Source organism: Olea europaea, chromosome 1, assembly GCF_002742605.1.
Source record: "Olea europaea var. sylvestris chromosome 1, O_europaea_v1, whole genome shotgun sequence".
In the NCBI taxonomy this organism is placed as follows: Eukaryota; Viridiplantae; Streptophyta; class Magnoliopsida; order Lamiales; family Oleaceae; genus Olea; species Olea europaea.
This window is the reverse complement of record NC_036237.1, coordinates 26,109,474-26,128,708: the sequence shown is the minus strand read 5'-3', so window position 1 is coordinate 26,128,708 and position 19,235 is coordinate 26,109,474. Positions and strand designations below refer to the sequence as shown.

General features: G+C 31.7%; 1 protein-coding gene across 2 annotated transcripts; it reads left to right on the top strand.

Annotated features, from left to right (window-relative positions):
- Nucleotides 1–14,009: 14,009 nt before the first annotated feature.
- Nucleotides 14,010–16,866, top strand: LOC111398843 (WEB family protein At2g38370-like). 2 transcript variants are annotated; one of them, XR_002703424.1, is made up of 3 exons: nt 14,010–14,395; nt 15,131–16,641; nt 16,724–16,866. XR_002703424.1 is itself a non-coding variant. In XM_023025967.1 (2 exons), the coding sequence occupies exons 1-2, from the start codon at nt 14,180–14,182 to the stop codon at nt 16,448–16,450; spliced, it is 1,536 nt and encodes a 511-aa protein (XP_022881735.1). In that variant the 5' UTR covers nt 14,010–14,179; the 3' UTR covers nt 16,451–16,866. The 2 variants fall into 2 exon arrangements, 1 of the variants encoding a protein (XP_022881735.1); XM_023025967.1 differs by having other exon boundaries at nt 15,131–16,866.
- The last annotated feature ends 2,369 nt before the right edge of the window (nt 16,867–19,235 follow it).

Sequence of the window (19,235 nt, the reverse complement as noted above, 5' to 3'; positions counted from 1 at the left end):
GAAAAAAATCCTAACCCCCCCCCCCCCCCATTAAAACACGAAACGGGCTTGGATCGGATAAATATATCACTCGAGCGACAAGCTAGCGATAGGCTGGCGACAGTTTCGTCGCTCAAACGCGAAGCGAGCGACAAGTCCTAGGAGAAAATATGTAGGCTCCTTAAAATACGATGACTTTTCTACTCGATCCATAATTTTGATCTTTTCAAGACCACTTCGACCAAAACTTCAATATCTAGTAGAATTTAGATCAAACTACAACAAATTTAATGAACTTGGTAGTAATTTATTAAACACTTTGATTTACCAAGTATCAAAACAGTTAATGAGTTATGCTTATCTCATTTACAAATTCGAAGTGTCTTATAAACCTGAGGTATTGATTACATTAAAATCTAAATTGTTTCTTCTTATGAATATAGATGTATTCCAAGTATTTACATGTGGGAAGTGCCTAAGCATGAGGTATTGATTACATAAAATTTTTGTCTCATTATTGTCTGTAAGAGCTACATAGGAGCGGAACTTAGGTGAAATTGATAAATGGGTCCTTTGGAGAGTAATAAAAATGATTAAAATTCCATTTCTGATCATTGATGATAACATGGTTGATGATTCTAATTGAAATCAATATTTGTTGGTAATTCACATGGCTAATCGACACACTTTCATAAACTTTGATAGCAATATATTCAGTGATGTTGTTAGGGATCACCAAATGTTTTTCAAGTCATCAATATGTCTAGTAAATTGATCGGAACCAATATGTGTTGTTGATTCATACGAAATTATTGATAGTGATGATACACCTTCATTAACGATTTTTGACGAAAATGCAATAATGTTGTTGGCAATCAATGATCGTATTTTAGTCATCAATGAGAAGCCACCAAGGATCGTCAACGATGACTATTAATGATTCTAATTGAAATGAATATATGTTGGTGATTCATACATAATTATTGATGATGGTGCTATAAGTAATTATCAATAAACATTCTTTACTGTTTACCACAGCAATATCGCCGTAATGCTGTTAGGAATCACAAATAATGTTTCAATCACCAACATGAAGCCACCGGTGTTACTTGTTATGTATTTATGGTATAAATATAAAATGTGAAAGAAATAATCAAATTAGATAAAGTGCCAAAGTGGTGGGAAATGTGACATTTGTGTGGGACGCCAGAGGTTCGAATCACTCCCCACGCAAATATTAAAATGTCTTGATTGGGGCCTTGGGCTTCCTTGACTAAAATAAATATTTTTTTTGTTATTTAATGAGTAAAATTAGCCAGTATTTTATGACTGTTTGTTTTTGTAACAACCCACTAACTGCCATTAAAACACCCACTACTCAGTCATTAAAATTTTGCATTAACATGGTGAAGACTGTTACTACCATCTTGCCTATATAAACCCATATCTCGTTTTGGGAAAAGACACACACAAAGAAAATAGAAAAATCATCTTGCATCAATCACACTTTTCATATTGTGAATTTCTTATATTCGGGTTTTTATATCTATTCTGGAGTACAATTGAGAGTTCTAGAAAAATCATTCGTGATTGCTGTACAAGTGGTTTACGATCGTTGTATCCTGGGAGTGATTGTTCACGGAGGTCGCAGCAATTATTGACGGACAATTTCACTTTAAGACATCGTGATGTCACGAGACTCAATCGGACGATAAGTTTTATATTTTTGCATTATATTGTTTTGATCACTACTACAACTAATTATTTTTTTTCCAACATTACTAACAAAAATGATCATTCTATATTTTTATAATATATTGATAAATAAGTTGAAATATTTTTTTATTCTTTCATTATAACATTACTGACTTATAATTATTTATTAACTTCTACTTTATTCCAACGGAATTTTCGATTTCAATTTTTATTTTTTTACTAATTTATTTATTGAAAAAATTCTTTGGTAAATTAAAGTTAATAAAACTATTTATATTTTTAATATTACTAATTGAAAAAGCATTCGTAATTTTTATTCCTTCAATATTATTTACCTACAAATATTTTTGTGAAAAAAATAAAAACAAAAAAATATATAATTTATTGAAGAGAATACATTGTCGAATGCCAATATCGCTAGAGGATTTAAAGTCATTGACAAAATTAAGTAGGAGGATGATAACGTTTGAGGCCGTCCGATTGCATCTTGTACTGACATTTTACAACTCTAGATTTTGTAGTTGCAGTAGATATTATGGGCTTGTTTGACATATTTTTCTGCTTTCGATTTTTGTAAAAGTGCTTCTAAGAAATTTATCTTAATTTTTATTTGAAAACTAATTTCTGAAAGAACTTCTTATTTATGAAGTACTTTTAGAGGAATCGATATTGAATCGACTTCCTCTAAAAACTCTTCTATATAGAAAAGTATTTTTATAAAATTAATTAAATGAGTTCAAAAACAACTTTTGAGTATTAAAATCTCCTTTTGACTTCTAAAAAAACTATGCCATACACACACTCTTACGTGAGCACATGATGTTTGGCACCTAATAATTGATGGAACTGTGAATAAGATTTAAGCCTTTTCTTAGACATAATATGTCATATCAAACAAGTTATATATGTAGGAGATCATGTAATATTTGTAACGCCCCGAATTCTAATAACCCGAAACGTTACGAAACATGAATATACCTTGAAATAAACAGTTTTAATATAACGAGAAATTCTGTAAAAGATTGAATAACATTTAATCAAAAGATAAATTTAAATATGCGGAACGTTTGAAAACATATCATTCATCCAAAAATTATTAGAACAGTTAAAACTAATTGAAAATTTATAATGCACTCACAATTGGGTCAAAAATGAATAACCCATTATTAGTTCTCGTGTTTTTGAAAATTAAAATACTCCATGACGAGGATCCGTTGGTTTAATAGCAAATCCATCCACTGCCGTCCAGCATACTAATTATTACATGAAAATTGTAAATAAGGGGATGAGTATAACGAATTATACTCAATGAGATACTTGCTACTCCACATTCAAGTCAAACATGAAATTACAAATAAATTATCTTACCAACATAACATGAGAATTATCACACCATGACAAATGATAATTCTAGCAAGCGCTGCAAAATAACGTGAAGGATAAATTGTGCCTTAAAATGTATCATGATTTCTCCCGAAGGAGCCTGAATTAAAGTAATTAAATTCATAATAACGTATTTGAAAAGATGTGGAAAAACCACTAATAGCACTGAGTATCTCACCTTTTGAAGATGAAAGTGGAGAATAAAATTGCAGAAATGTGATTGCAATTCCAAAGCCTTAAAAAATCTAAATAATATAGAGGAATATTTTAAAGAGGGAGAGGTAATGGACGTGTAGTAGAATGTGGTTTTAGTGCTCTATTTATACTGTTGAAGTCGGGTAATCACGTGGGGGAAGTGGAATTTCAGCCATATTTAAATTCGTATTTCATGCAATCTTCTGAGAAATTGATTCATAATTCCCGATTGATATAGTATGACTGGAGATTTATTATTGGTTTTCTGCCAATTTCTATATCAATTACAACAAGGAAATGATAGGCATTACACTACATGACTTTTACACGTGGACGGGGAAAACAAATCTGCCTCCTATTTGCATAATTTACTCTAATACAAACATCTTAAATTGTCAATCTCCTAATGGCCGAAAATTATAAAATATATGCTTATTAATTAAATTAGAATTTCAGTTCAATCTTCCCAAAAATTTGTTCCAATTAGGGGACACAATGATTACTAATTATATGGACACGTGAAAGTTGTAATGAAATGCATGGGTTACTCATGTACTAAAGTCTAACATCAAATAATTCAAATTCCTTTGATTTGCATTTAACTAAATTTGTAAGCAGGAATTACGTTTTAATTGATTACCTCTTAATTAAAAATGTATAATTATTAATACTTAACATAAAGACTTTGTTTAACCAAAACTTAAAATTCTAATTTATTTAGCTAAACTAGTGGCGGCAGTCAACTGGCGAAAAATCTAATCCTTTAAAACTCTTATAACCATAATATTCTTTAGACGGCTAAAACTCGGGTTTAACTTGACCAAATTAATTTTTTCTTGAGTCCATAATTCGCCATTTATTATGAGCTTCAAAATGAACCCAATATTGGTAGAGTAATTCTAACTCCTTCAATAGTTAACTATTTGGCCCATTTAATAAAGTATAAAATCATTTGATATTTTTTTTTTTTCAATTTGGTCCCTCAACTAATAAGATAACTATAGAGATAATCAATTAACTTGCATAAGAACTTAACCAAACATTGCATTTCTATTAAATAGCAAATAAAAATATATGCGAATTTAAGTTAAAAATTCGGGATTCTACAATATTACGTGAAAGTATTAGGTCAATTATTTAGGCCTGGGCAAAAAATGAAAAATCGACCAAACTAACAAAAGTGAACCAACTCTCACCAGTTCGGGTCATTTTAATTCAAGTAATTGGTTTGGTTTGACTTTCTTTTAAACAAAACCATGTGAGCTGGTTCAGCTATGGTTTGAAGTCTCAAAGCACTGGTTAATTGAATTAACCCAACACAATTACATATTTACATTTTTTTAAGAAAATAAAAATCAAAAGACAAATCCTAATCTCATAATTGTATTTCGATTCCTTTTAATCTATGATATTGCCTTTAAGTCATAGCACTGAGAATTATCTTTCACGAGCTTGTTATGTTGTACTTAGCATATTTTCCTACTCAGACAATAAGACTTCATAATGCATAAAAGTAACAAAATTCTAAAGTTTTTTGCTGATCCGTCTCTATTAACCTGATTTTATTTGTTAGACGTCAGTAGTTCTTATAATATAAAGTTATTTAATTATTTTAGTTTTTGAAATTTAAGTGGGCCCAAAACTTAGAACAATTTTATTTTTTTAAAAAAAATCAATTTGAACTGAAAGTCTGAACCAAACTTACAATTGGTTAGTTAGGGTTGAAATTCACCCAGAGTGACTAATTTGGTTTTGATTTCAGGTTGGAGTCAAAATTGACCAAAACCAAATCACGCCCAGACTTGCAAGTATTCATTGAAATTTGGTATGCTAGACCATCTAAATAAAATAAATCGAGCTACATGTGAAATATACATTAATGCTTCGTTTGAGCCACATTATTTGAAAAAAATATATATTTTTCAACAGTGATTTGACATCATTTTAACCATACATTCTTTAATAAAATAATATTACACGCAAATTCAAAATATTTCTTTATTTTTTAACCACACATTTCCTATCAATATACTATTCAAAGATACATTTTCATTCAAATAATGTGGCTCAAACAAGAGCTAAATATACGCTCCTTGTAAACAGCAAGTTTAGCTAAAAAGTTGCTTAAACTTACTTTTTTAACTTTTTATTTCAAAATATACTTAGCAATGAAAATGATTTTTTTGGGAGAAGTTTTTTTTTTTTTTTTTGGGGGTTGGGGTTGGGGGATGTGGAACCACTTGATTTAAAAGCTTATATATGTGTGTGTGTGTGTGTAGACACTCATCAATTAACATGCCCCATCACATGTAGAACGGACACGATCAAAGGACGCGAGGCGAGGATAAGGCGTCAATGCGTGCTTAGGAGCACATTATTAGGTTTTTTTTTTATTTTTAAATTAAAATTAAAATTATTAAATAATTTTTTATTGATTAAAAATTAAAATAATATTAAAATAAGAAAACACTTTTTAATGTTTTTTTGCGCATTTGCCTCGCCTAATCTTGCATTGCCCTTAGCTTGACAGCAACGAATCGCCACGCATTACGCTTTTTAGAACACTGTTCAAGATACAAAGCTTAAACGTTAAAGACCTTGTCATCCTCTCCGATGACCGCACACTGGGATTTTCTCAATGTGGTCTCTTTAAAAAACGAATTTACAAAGAAACCAACTTGATGCCAACTTTGCTAGTCTATCATATCCTTTCTAAGTCTATTTCTCAACTCCCACGACTAATACTTTAATACTTACAGCAACCATAGATCTGAGAACTCAGATTTTGGGTCACTGTTGCAATCAGTAACACTGTATTTGGACCAATGGGTTGCACCATCTTAGGGTTATAATTTTTCAACAAAAATAGATTTATCATTTGTGTGGTGACAATTAAAACAGTAGCAGGTGTGAAATTAACGTAATAAATGGATTTTAAGTAGGAGTCACTAATGTACGTGAATAACTGTGACTTTGCTATAATAGACAATAAATCATGGCTGTAAACCTGGAATCTAGATGAATTTCAGACGTGATAACCAAAGTGTAATGTGCAAATGATCGAATAAATTTTGTTGAGAGTAGAGATTTTATTACATAGAAATTGTTACACAACTATGCAAATAATACATCCAAACATTTGTTGATTCGTGAAATTCGTGGATTTAAAAACCAATAGTACATTGATCCCATAAAAATAATAATAATAATAAATAAATAAAATCCCAAAAACTGAGAATAATATCGCATTCTTATTTTAATTCTATAATCAAACAAATCACCAAACATTATATCCGCGGCTGTTCATGCAAACCTAACTGTGATATTAATAGAGACCCATTCATTTTGATAATAAATTATTTCTGATTGGATAATTTTTAGCTTATAGTCAGTCTCATGTTATATGGGGTAAGATACAATACATGTCACAAACTCCAAGCAAAATTTCATTTTAGTCATACTATGGACATTAACGACATGGAGAAATCTGATCCGGCTTTAAGCTTTATCTCTTAGCCATTGGGACTAGCATTTTTAATTAGCTAGTGCGTGGGACAATAATTAATTGGTCAGTCTCATGTTATCTTGGGTAAGATACAATAAAGGTCACTAACTCTGAGCTAAGTTTCATTTTAGTCACACTATGAACGTTAACGAGATAGAGATATTTGATCAGGCTTTATCTTGTAGCTATTGGGACCTATGTCTAATTAACTAGTTGGTGAGACAATAACTTACCAAAACAATGATCAGTACTTGATCCGAGTGGGTGATCAATCAAATTGGGACAGAGACATGGCCCAGACACCCACCAGAGACAATAAAAGATCATATTACAGCTCCCTTGAAATACCATTCAGAGAAAGCATGGAAAGTTCATAACTAAATCTTCAATTTCGTTTGAGATTAATTTTCAATTGAGAAATCATCATGGTTTTCAACTTTTACAAATGTGCATCTTGTATAACGTGAAAAACATGTTTAAAATAACATTTCGATAACATGAATTTCATGTTAAATCTTAGCCCTTGTTTGATTGGGATAAAAATTAGACTTTTAGAAGATTTTGATAACAATTGACAAAATATGTGATTACAAAGTTGATAAAAGTTGTGGCCTATGGTACCTATAAAATGTGTGGTTGAAAATTAGTATAAGAAAAAAAAGTTCTCGAGAAACAAAGACCAAATAGAGGTTTAAAAAGCACGTGTTTGAATCACCATCTTAAAATTTTAAGTTATTAAAGTGAATTATTATTAGTCAACCATATATTTTATCAATTTTTATCAAAATCCATTAAAAATATAATTTTTAACCAAACCAAACAAGTATTTAGTAGATTTAGATAAAAGTTAATGAAAAATATAAAATTGATGAAATTGTGAGTCATATAAAATATATTATTAAAATTAAAATTTGATCAGTTAAAATTAAATTAATTAGAGGAATTTGCACTCCATGTCAAATTTTGGCTTTCCATTTTCAAAAATTTCATTTTTTCAAAATCATTGCACGATTGTCATTTTTGGACTTTTTGCCTCTCTAGAGAATTTTAATACTCTACACGTCATTGAGTTGACAACATGAGAAACTTGTACAAAAAGTGTAAAAAAATATGACAACCAATCAACACAAAACGGTATTTGAAAATTTTGAAAAAGAAAAGTTGAAAAGAATTAAGCTAAATGACCACATTGTTTGACACATCTTTCACAATCGAGATGTGGGTCCTCAGTGAATAAAATAATGTCGACCTCCCCATGTAAGTGAATGTGTCAACTGATGTGTCAAGATTTGTGGTCATGTAGCATGACCCGAGTTGAAAAAACCTGAAACCAAACTTGGTTTCTCTCTCATTCAATATATCCCCTAAACCTTAAATTCGCACTCTTTTCTCTCTCATTCCATGAGAAGCCAACCTGTGTCATGGACGAATACTTCCATTTTTGACCATTTTGACGTTTAAACGTGGATCGAAAAGCTTGACAAATATTTCTCACGCAGCTAGGCTGAACTGAAATATTCGGTCGCCGACGAATACCTCCATTCCCGACCATTTTGACGCTTAAACTTATATCAAAAAGCTTGACAAATATTTGTCATGCAGTCATGCTGAACTCAAATATCCCATTCGATTCGAATAAATTTGCTCAAGATTTTGGATCAAATATCCCTTTCGAGTTTTAACACTGAATAATATTCAAGGTATGTGCTCATCTTATCTTCATTCCTATATTTGTGTATTAGGTGTTTGAGTTTTCATTTGTTACGTTGAGATCTTGGACCACTTAGTAAAATATACTGGGTTAAAAGTTTTAATTTTAGAAAGGAAAAGAGAAAAGATGAGCCCCTTTATTTAACCCAGCTATTTATTGTTATGGTAACTGATGAGATTGGAATAGTTTGCATTTTGTCTCTTTTTATTATTACTATTTTTACTATAAAGATGTTCGTATTGGAGTTGGAAGTAGCAGTCGTTACCACTATGTCGGGTGTATAAATGGAAATTTCGTCTGACAATATAAAAGGGTTGGTGTTGGCTTTGTCTTTCAGCTTCTTCATTGGCACCAGTTTTATTGCTAAGAAGAAGGGCTTAAACAAAATCAGACGGGTTTACGGGTTTTGTTGTTGATGATTGTTCTGATGATGTTATGAAGAGAATTTTGATTTGTGCGGCAGAAAAAATTCTAGAATTTTAATTATTTTAAGGGTTAAGTTAGGAAAAATTTTGCTTTATAATTTATTTTAACTTTTTTTGGTTGGACTCTTGATGTGAGTTTATTCGTGCTTTCTGCATATTGTATTTTGATAGAGATGTTCTGTTGATAGTAATTGTGCATGTAGTACTAATATTGATAGTGTTAACGCCAGTAGTAGATGATGGCTTGTGGCATCGGTGTACTGAAAATGAATATTCTTTCTTTCCCTTAATGCTTCAACACGCCTGAATTAGCAATATTGAATTATGGTTATGATGGCAATATTAGTGTCATGTTAGGTCATGGATATAGCGACAGACCATAACGTAATCTTAATTCCAATGAGATTGTAGTCTTGTACAAATTGTCGGTACTTAACATTATGCTGATGTCCTTCGTGGGCCACTAGATGAACTTTCATTCTCGACAGCTAGTTTTAGTTATTCTCAATAGATGACTAAATCTCGACAGATCAGTTGAATCAACTGTTGAAATGAACCGTCGTTCTCGACAAATTAGTTTGCAATCATTTGTCGACATGTCCAACCTTGGTTTAGTTGAACATTATATGAGTGTTTTGCATTAACATGTATGAATTATTAAAATCCGACATTTTTTGCTTTCTTGTTATACATTGTTCTTGCAAATAAATTTTATTCCTAATTCTCAAAAATAAAGCTTGCGCGCTCACTTTTCACAAAGGGGCAATTTCAAGCTTAATGATAATATAACTTCAAAATGTATAACGCAAGCATTGTGACTGACATATGCAAAAAACAACCATGGACAAGTTTGGAATAGAAACATTCTGTCAGGACCGATAGTTGAACTGTCTATGTAAGAATTTTTTTGTGAAGTTATTGCTACACGACTTATGTTTGCAAACGATAATGAAATGAAAATGATAATATAACTTCAAAATATACAATATCATATTGGGTCATGCAAAATGCAACTTCAACCACTTTCGGACATTAAGTCTATTTTGACGTGAGTTGTGTTAGAATGATGTTGGAACATCCAAACACGTGGTTCGGTTTTGTGAGTTTTGTTTGCTCTAATATACAAAATTAATGTTTCGGATGCATTATCATTTGAGATACTTTACATTTAATCGACCTCTTCATGTTGTATATTTCGGTAAACTTCCACCGCAACAATCGAAAAATTTTGGAAATTCGCATCCCTTCCCATGTCAATAATTAGAAGCTCAATTTCCAAAATAGTAACGCATACAGTTTCCTTATGAACTAATATGTACCAATTTAGATCTTCATCTTTGTATATTTCGATCGGAGATATATTCGTGTTTGGAACTTTGAAACTTCAAATCAATATGAGTGTCAGGATCAAGAATAGGGCTGCACAAAAAAAATTACGAAACTAAAAATTGAATCGAAACCGTTGGTTTGGGTCTACGTAGACCCGTGGTTTTTTCCCTCAAACCGAACCAAACCGTTTTTAAAAATTGCACAAAATTGAACAAAACCATTTTTAAATTTTTTTAATCAAAACATTAATTTTATTGACTTAAAAATTTTACAATTTTCATTTTTCAGAAAAAAATACTAATTTAGCAATCCAAATTACAAGAAACCTATTGAAATAATCATAGAAAGTAAATTTTTTCGTCATTATTGGCATATAATTTAATAAGTTCACGACATATCCTCACTTGATATCTAAACTAAACTAAAATTATTTCAAAATTATATGAAATGAAAAAAAATATATTTTCAACAATCCAAACCATAATTCAATAAAATTACGTCAGCAAATCACTTCCGAAGTTTCAGAAGCCCTAGCATAAACTCTCATTTCCTAACATTTGACACTTGTTTGCCACTATTGAATGAATCGTTAGTCTCCTTTGCCTGTTAGTCTGCTAATGTCTACCTGAATTGTTTATTTTTCTCTTCTCTTTCTATAAGTCTCAAATTCTCATTCAAATCATTTTTTTGTTGTTCTTTTTTTAATTTGTTATTTTTGAACTTATTATACACTTGTGAATTGTGGTTTTGATAGAAAAATAACTGTTGGTGTGCCTAGATGATTAATGAACTTATTTGTATAAAAATTTAAAGTTTCACAACTATTACCACCTTCTACTTTCATAAAGTAGTTAGAGAATGAAATTCGTCAATTCCCATTAAGCCAAAACTCTATCAATCTTTGTACATATGAATATATCTCGTTCAATCCTTATTTAATATCTCACTAGTAAGATGAAATGAGTTTTAACTAAACTATAATAGTAGAACGTAACTTTACATTTACTAACTGCTATATGACAATATGAATGTCAAACAAGAAAGGGTAATTAAAAATGATGAAATATGTATTTGTTCTATTAACATTTTTTAGCAACCAACTTTTAAAATAGTTTATTCATAGATTTCATGGTAAATATGAATGTAATTTAATATTATTAGTTGTCGTTTAAACTTATATGTTAACTTATATTAAATATATTACTATAATGTCGATAGGCAAATCGCAGATTAAAATCGAACCGAACCGCAAATTATGGTTTGGTTTGGTTCAAAAAATAAAATGATTTGGTTTGGTTTAAAAAAATTTCAAACTGCATAAAATGATTTTAGTTGAAAATATAGTCCAAACCGTCCAAATCGAACTGCGTTCACCCTTAATCGAGAATACCAAGTTTGCCCTTCAGTCGTAATACAAGTCCGACTAAGGTGATACTTGTTGAAACTACAATAGAAGTGGTTTGTCTCCCCTTCACTTCTATTCGTTCCGTGCAAAACAATAAATCTCAAATAATTACTCATACCTGAAAAGTTGAGATTGTAATGGTAAGAATTCTGACATCATTATGTCAGCATTTAATAGTATGAAAGTGGCATATTCGAATATTTAAATCCATAAAGTAGCAAGCAACTGAAATCGACAGTTGAAATGTCTATCTCGACAATTTCTATTGTTGAATTCGATAGTTGAACTGTTGGAACTGGCAAGAACATTTATTGTATGTGATTAGAACAAATTCTTCATAATATTAAGTACAGTCATCAATATTGTACTAACAAATGACAAAATTTTCTTCCAAAATAATTTGCACATTGAATCATTAAAGAGGCAATCCTTCAAAACATTTATTGGGTTTGGTTGGAAGAAATTATTCAAAACATTAATGGTGATTATTAATTTTCAACTAAAACATGACAATATCTTCCCAAATAAATAACTCAATATTTCATTAAATATGGAATCATTCACAACATTTTATAGAGGATATTGATATCTTTATTTCAAAAAATTTAACAAACCAAAGAAATCAATTAATAATAATTTCAAAGATTTCAAATAAATATGACCACGTTGTATTTAATATTTTAAAAGTAGTAAATTATAAGATAAGAATATAAATAATTTCTAATATGATAACCTCCCAAAATGGAAGATGAATCCAATTGTAATTTCTTTTTGACAAAGGAGTGGAAAAATGGTCAGAAAGTTAGGATTGTTAGGGGTAGAAGAAAACGATTTATGCTCACTTTTCAAAATCCTTTTTTTTATTAAAAAAATAATATTACCCAATATAATATACATATGTCTAATATTCACAGTACACAAATTAAATCATCACATCATAACATTAATAGACATTCAAATCAAGCATTGATAAGCATTAAATGCTCCCAAAATGGTATCACTACGGATAATTTGGACATTTCACATCAAAAGCGATATTTTTTAGGGAAAATTGTAGCCACGGTACCAAACTTTTGGTTTATTAGTAGAGTTTGCCCAAACTTTTCATTTGTGCCACCATGAGTACCAAATCTTTAAAAAAAATTGCACCTGAGGTTTAAATGGATGGTTTCTGTTAGTTCGACAGTTAGTTGACCCAATAAATTGACTTTGACCAATTTTATAAGGGGTAAAATTGTAACTTCAAAATAAAATTAAAAAAAAGAAAAACAAAAAGCAAAAAATCGAAAGCCATTCACTGCTCATCTTCTCCTTCCTACACCCACACCCACCCCCACACCCCATTCCTGCATAAATCTATAATCTATAATGTTTTCCAAATTACAAACATAATTTTGAATCGATGTTCGAGGTAACAAACTTAATCAGTAAAATTAATACTCGATTACATTAACTTGAAGAACCCTAATTTCAACGCCGATGGTGGCCTAAAAGCGTACCCATTTACATATTCAGAAAAAGCTAAAATTTCCTGGTGGCAAGTTGAAAGACGATAAGAAAATGAAAGAAATTTATCAACAAAAGCATTCTGGGATGCGAAAACATGTAGCATTTAAAAAAAATTATCAATGGAGCTATGAACTTCACGAATAATATTTGAAGTTGCTGTTGTGAGTAAACATGAAGTTGGGTTTTGAAATTGACTGGTTTCTGAGAAATGGGCACTGTGGATGAAATTGAAAGGGGAAGAAAGAGGCAATTTCAAAAAATATGAAGGTGAATTTTTGGCGGTGCATTTTAAGTCATCGTCTGATGGGTGCTTGGAAGAAGAAGATTTCATTCAATGGTTTTTGGGTGTGGGGGTGGGTGTAGGAGGGTGCAGATGAACAGTGAATGGCATTTGATTTTTTGCTTTTTGTTTTTCTTGTGTTTTAATTTTATTTTTATTTCGAAGTTACAATTTTACCCCTTATAAAATTGGTCAAAGTCAATTTATTGGGTCAACTAACAGTCAAACTAACAGAAATCATCTATTTAGACCTCAAGTGCAAATTTTTTAAAGATTTGGTACTCACGTTGGTACAAATGAAAGGTTTGGACAAACTCTACTAATAAACCAAATGTTTGGTGCCGTGATTGCAATTTTCCCTATTTTTTTAGCACCATTAATAAAAGTGACAAATTTTAGTGAAATCTACGAAAAATTCCCTTAAAATTATAGTGGTTTTCTAAAACAAGCACTAGGATTAATTCAAAATGGATCGAACCATTCACAGATTGATCCGACACTTTTGATAGTCCAACAACTAATAAGTCTACTCGGGCGTGTTCGAGCGGTACTATATGAAAGAATCTAAACGTTACACATACTTTTACTTTGACATTGTCAAAGTCAACGTTACTCTCGTCCTCAACAGTATTGTCAGTCTCTTCTTCTCCACCCAGACACGCCATTAATCTTTTCACCCGGACTTCAACATACCATTTTCCAGTCTTTCAAGATTTTATTGTGAATTTATTTTTCTCTTCAAATGGCTTCAAAAACCCTAGAAGCCAAGGCTGGAGGCCTGATTGATGGGTGTCCGAAAGTGGGTTCTGGAACTGAACCGGCTTCGGAGAAGGGGAGCTCCAGGGCTGAGATTGACACCTCCACGCCGTTCGAATCGGTGAAGGAGGCGGCGAGTCGATTCGGTGGGATGGGTTTTTGGAAACCCACCTCTCATAAGCCCCCTGATCATGCCCCTGAGGTCTCTCTCTCTCTCTCTCTCACACACACAAACACACACTCTCTCTCTCTCTCTCTCTCTCTCTCTCTCTCGATATGATGAATTACAGTGTGCCATTTCTTTTGATTCCTGCATTGCGTGTTGTTTACTAATTTATTATTTTTATACATTCCAATAATGGCTATATTTTATTCATGTTTACTTCTTCACTAATTGTATTTATTATTATTTATTAGCCGTTTCTTCAGAGATATGTTTTGGATATTTCTGTGCTTACTTTCAGTTTTATCTTTTTAAAATTTATTTTGGGGTGAAGGGGGTTTACCTGAGTATATTGCATAGAGAATGGTGATTTACATTTATCATTTATGCGTTTATACTTCTTGTTCATGGCCAATTATGTTATGGAGTCGAATGCTCTCTGTTTATAATTGACTGCGATGATCCACATTTTGGAGTTAAACCAATTGGATACTGGACTTCTGGTGAGCATTTTTTTTTCAACTTTTCAAAAATAATCCAAACGGAAGTGTCTTTTGCTCATCGTGTTACTGAAAATTATTCTGCTAAAAGTCAATAAACTGATGTGCATTACCACTCCATACGAGTCATTGATTCAGATACTCAAGCATGGTGTCATATTCTTTAATTATGACCATGATGTGCTATTTACGTTTCGGGTGGCATTTAGTTGTATTCCTGTTTTAACTTTCATCTTCTGTTAAAATTGGCGTTCCCAATGTTTGTAAATGGCAGCTTGGTGATGAAATGGTTGACCTTGCACTAATAGAGGAACAAGCTGCACGGTTGAAAAGGGATCTGACTGTTAAAGAAAGGGAAACACTCGATGTTCTCAAGGAACTGGAAACCACTAAGTGTGTTGTCGAAGATCTGAAATTGAAGCTGCAGAAAGAAACATCTGAAATCAATGCAACCCTCGCTGCAAATTCAGTTGATACTAATGTAAACTCTGCTTCTGCTGGCATATCGGAAAAAGAAAGTCATGAAAACAGCTTGAATGTTCATCAGAATTGGATTGGCTGTTTGGACTTGTATCCTTCCTTGGCTCCAGGTTTCATCCTACTCGAACTGAAACGGGCTAAACTAAACTTAACGAGGACTTCTAATGATCTTGCAGATATTCGAGCTACAGTTGACCTCTATAACAAGAAAATTGAGAAAGAGAGAGTGTTGCTCGAGAAGACTCGTCAAGGGTTGTCTTCATGTACCTCAAAAGTTTTGTCTCTCAAAGAAGAACTTGATCTTACAAGCCAGAAACTACAGCTGGTAAAAGAAACTGAGGACCTCGGTAGATCTCATGATCCCTTGAATGTCGCAAGAGAGCTAGAAAAGCTGAGTTATGAGGCGGAACAATTTAAGAAAGCGGGAGAAGCTGCAAGATTAGAAGTTTTAAGGGCAACGTTAGAGATTGAACAGACAAAAAATAGGATTAAAACTGCTGAGATAAAGTTGGTGGCTGCTAAAAAATTGAGGTCAGCAGCAAAAGCTTCTGAAGCTGTGGTTCTTGCAGAAATCAAAGCAATGTCAAATGGTGAAAAATCATCTGCGTATTCAAAGCAGAAGTCAGGAAGTGTAACTCTTACTCTTGAAGAATACTCATCCCTAATTTCCCGAGCTCGAGAAGTGGAGGAAGCTTGTAAAGGGAGGGTAATGGATGCAGAAGTTCTTTTCAATGAAGCTAACGTGTCTAAAACAGAAATCTTGAAAAAGGTTGAAGAGGCGACTGAAGAAGTTAAAATTACCAAAAAGGTCTTGGAAGAATCGTTGAATAGAGTGGAGGTGGCAAATAAAGCTAAATTGGCAGTTGAAGAGGCACTCCGGAAATGGAGATATGAGCGTGGTAAGAAAAGACGTTCTTCATACAACTCTACTAAATTTAAGAATTCTTGTCGATCTCACCTTCAAAAAGATTCTTCCCTGCTTGATGTAAGTGATATGGATTTGTTTGGTAATGAGTCAAAACCAGTTTTGAAGCCGAGTCTATTCATTGGGCAAATGTTGAACCAGAAACTGCTTCTAAAAGAAGAACACGAGAATGGGATGCAGCCAGAATAGAACAAAGGCAAGTTTCCCTGGGTCAAATGCTTGGCAAACCTAATACTGATCCACTTTCCGTTAAGAAAACTGGGAAAGAAAATGCTGACGAGCAACTCTGTGTTAAGAGAAAGAAGTGTGGTTTTGCTCGGATCTCACATTTGCGAAAATGCAAAGTAAGAAGAAGAAGAAGAATCAAAAGGGAGTTCAAGGTTTGACGTTGTATAGATAAACTTGTTGGATTGTCAAGTTTCTTTGACCATTGTCATTAATCCCCACCATGATTTTGTACAGGTTTATTAGGCAGGCATATACGAGCATGGATGGAGTAGTGCACTATTTCTCTCTTTTATAATTTTCCCCACTTTTTTTCTACAATGAAACTTTGAGCAAGAGACAGAGAATTTTTATTTTTAAGGAGCATATTATATTATGTGGAAATTACACAATACCATACTTTAAGTATTCAACATTGTAAAATCATATGGGAATTAATTTCAAAAATCATAAAAAAATTTTATATTAATTATTTAATATATAAACTAACCCTAACCCCCCTTCCACCCCCAAATAATTTCCCCCAAATCCATTCCCTCTCTACATCTCGTCACTCTGGTCTCTCAAGCCTGTGAAGAATGGGTGGAGTTGGAGTCTCTATGGGCGGAGTTGCCGTCGCACCTCTGTTGGCGTTGCACTTCTGTTGTGGTTCTAGGGAGCCGTTGGTGTTGGTGACGCAGCTGTGGTGGTGTGGGCAACGCTATTAGGTTTTGTGAAGACACTGGTGCTGTGGTGGTGTTTGTGTGGTGATGGTGTTGTGGGCGGCACTGTGGTGATGGCGGTGGTGTTTGTGTGGTGACAGTGTTGTGGGCGGTCTATGGTGGTGATAGTATTTGTGTGATGGATCTGGTGGTTTGAGTGAGATTTTGTGGAGGTGACTGTAAGTCTGCGATGGTGGTGATGGTTTTGTTTGGTGGTTGTTTTTCAGGTGGCTTTGAATGTGAGATGGTGTTGATGGTGGTGTGTTGTGGTGTTGATGGGTTGTCATGAGGTGGTGGGGGCTCTGTTGGCAACTGTGCTCCGTTGAGGTGGTGGTAGTAATAGTGATAGTGATGGTTGTGGCGGTGGGAAGAAATGAGGTTGTGACCAATTAATTTGAAAATTTGTGATATACAAATAAACTATGACTTGATTCGTTACTGATGAAATTAATCGTGACCAATTAATTTGATAATTTGCAATGAATAAATGAGTTGTGACTAATAAAAGTTGATTCTGTGACCTATAATTTTTTTTTCGTGACCCAAAAACAATATGTGACCTATGAAATTTTTTATTTGTGACCAAAAAATAAGTTGTGACCAATAAATTGATAAGTTGTAACTAAAAATTAATCTGTAACTAATTAATTTTTTAATCTGTGATTGATGAGCAAACTGTGAGTTACAAAATTTTTGAATTGTGATCGTAAAATAATTTGTAATATAAAATTTTTGATTTGTGATCAAAAAATAATAATTGATTAATTAAATCGTTAATTTGTTACCAAATTGTACAGATCTATGACCTAAATATATTTAATTAGTTAATTAATTAAATTATAAATAAATTTTATTAAAAATCTGATTTTTGAAATTTGAAACTTGTTTTCTTAATTTTGAAATATGCCGTACTTAATCTCTTACTTATGAAATTTTCTATTATATTATTTAGAGAGCATCTATAAACTTGAAAAGTTAAAATTTTGAAGTACTCTCATAAGTTTTTTATATTTAATGCTTAATTTTACTACTCAAAAAAAAATATTTATTATTTTTTTCTATCCTTTATTTTAAATAACTTTGGTATATTATTATATAATTTTACTACTTTGAAAATTAAAACACTTTAAATGTATTTAATTATGGAGTGAATTTGACTTTTCAAAATTCACTCTCTAAAAATGTTAATTTAAGAGTTTTTTAGAACATAATTTTAAATGTCGACTCTTTAAAATAGAGAGTATCTCATGTTTAAGGAGTTTCTTGGAGATACTTTTAGAACTTGTTTGGTTTAGATAAAAATCAAATTTTTAGTAGGTTTTGATAAAAGTTGGTGAAACGCGTGGTTAAAAAGTTGTGGTATGAAAGACGTGGTTAAAATTAATAGGTAATTAGCACAAATGTTCTTACCTTTAAATGTTATTACTTATTATGCAAAATGTCCACATCTTTCATTTTTTGGCATTTTTGTCCCTATCTTCACTTTTCATTGTAAAAATCATCATTTTCATCCAATTTCTCATGTTTCTAATGTAAAATGACATATATACCCTCTTATTTAAATGAATAAAGAAAAGAAAAGAAAAATTAAATAACAAATTGCAATCATAATCCCAAACTTTTTTAAAAGGTGTGAATAAGTTCAAATAAATTATTAAAAAGATAATTAGCACAAAATGTCTCTACCTTTAAATGTTATTGTGCAAAATGTTCCTACTTTTCATTTTTTTGACATTCACATTTTATTTTGAAAATCATCATTTTCATTCATTTTTCAATTAAAAGTTGTAAAATAACAAACATGCCTTCATTTTTTAAACTAAACAAAACAAAACAAAATGAACAGATTGTAACTATACTCTCAAAATTTTCAAAAAAGTACAAATAAATTTCAAATAAATAATTAAAGAAGAAAAGTGATTTTTGTTTTTTTAGTTTTTATTTTTTAAATGTTAAAAAAGAAAGGTAAGGAAGTTTTGCACAACAATATTGAAAGGTGGGGACGTTTTGGACTAATTACCATTTTAATAGTTTATTGGACTTATTTG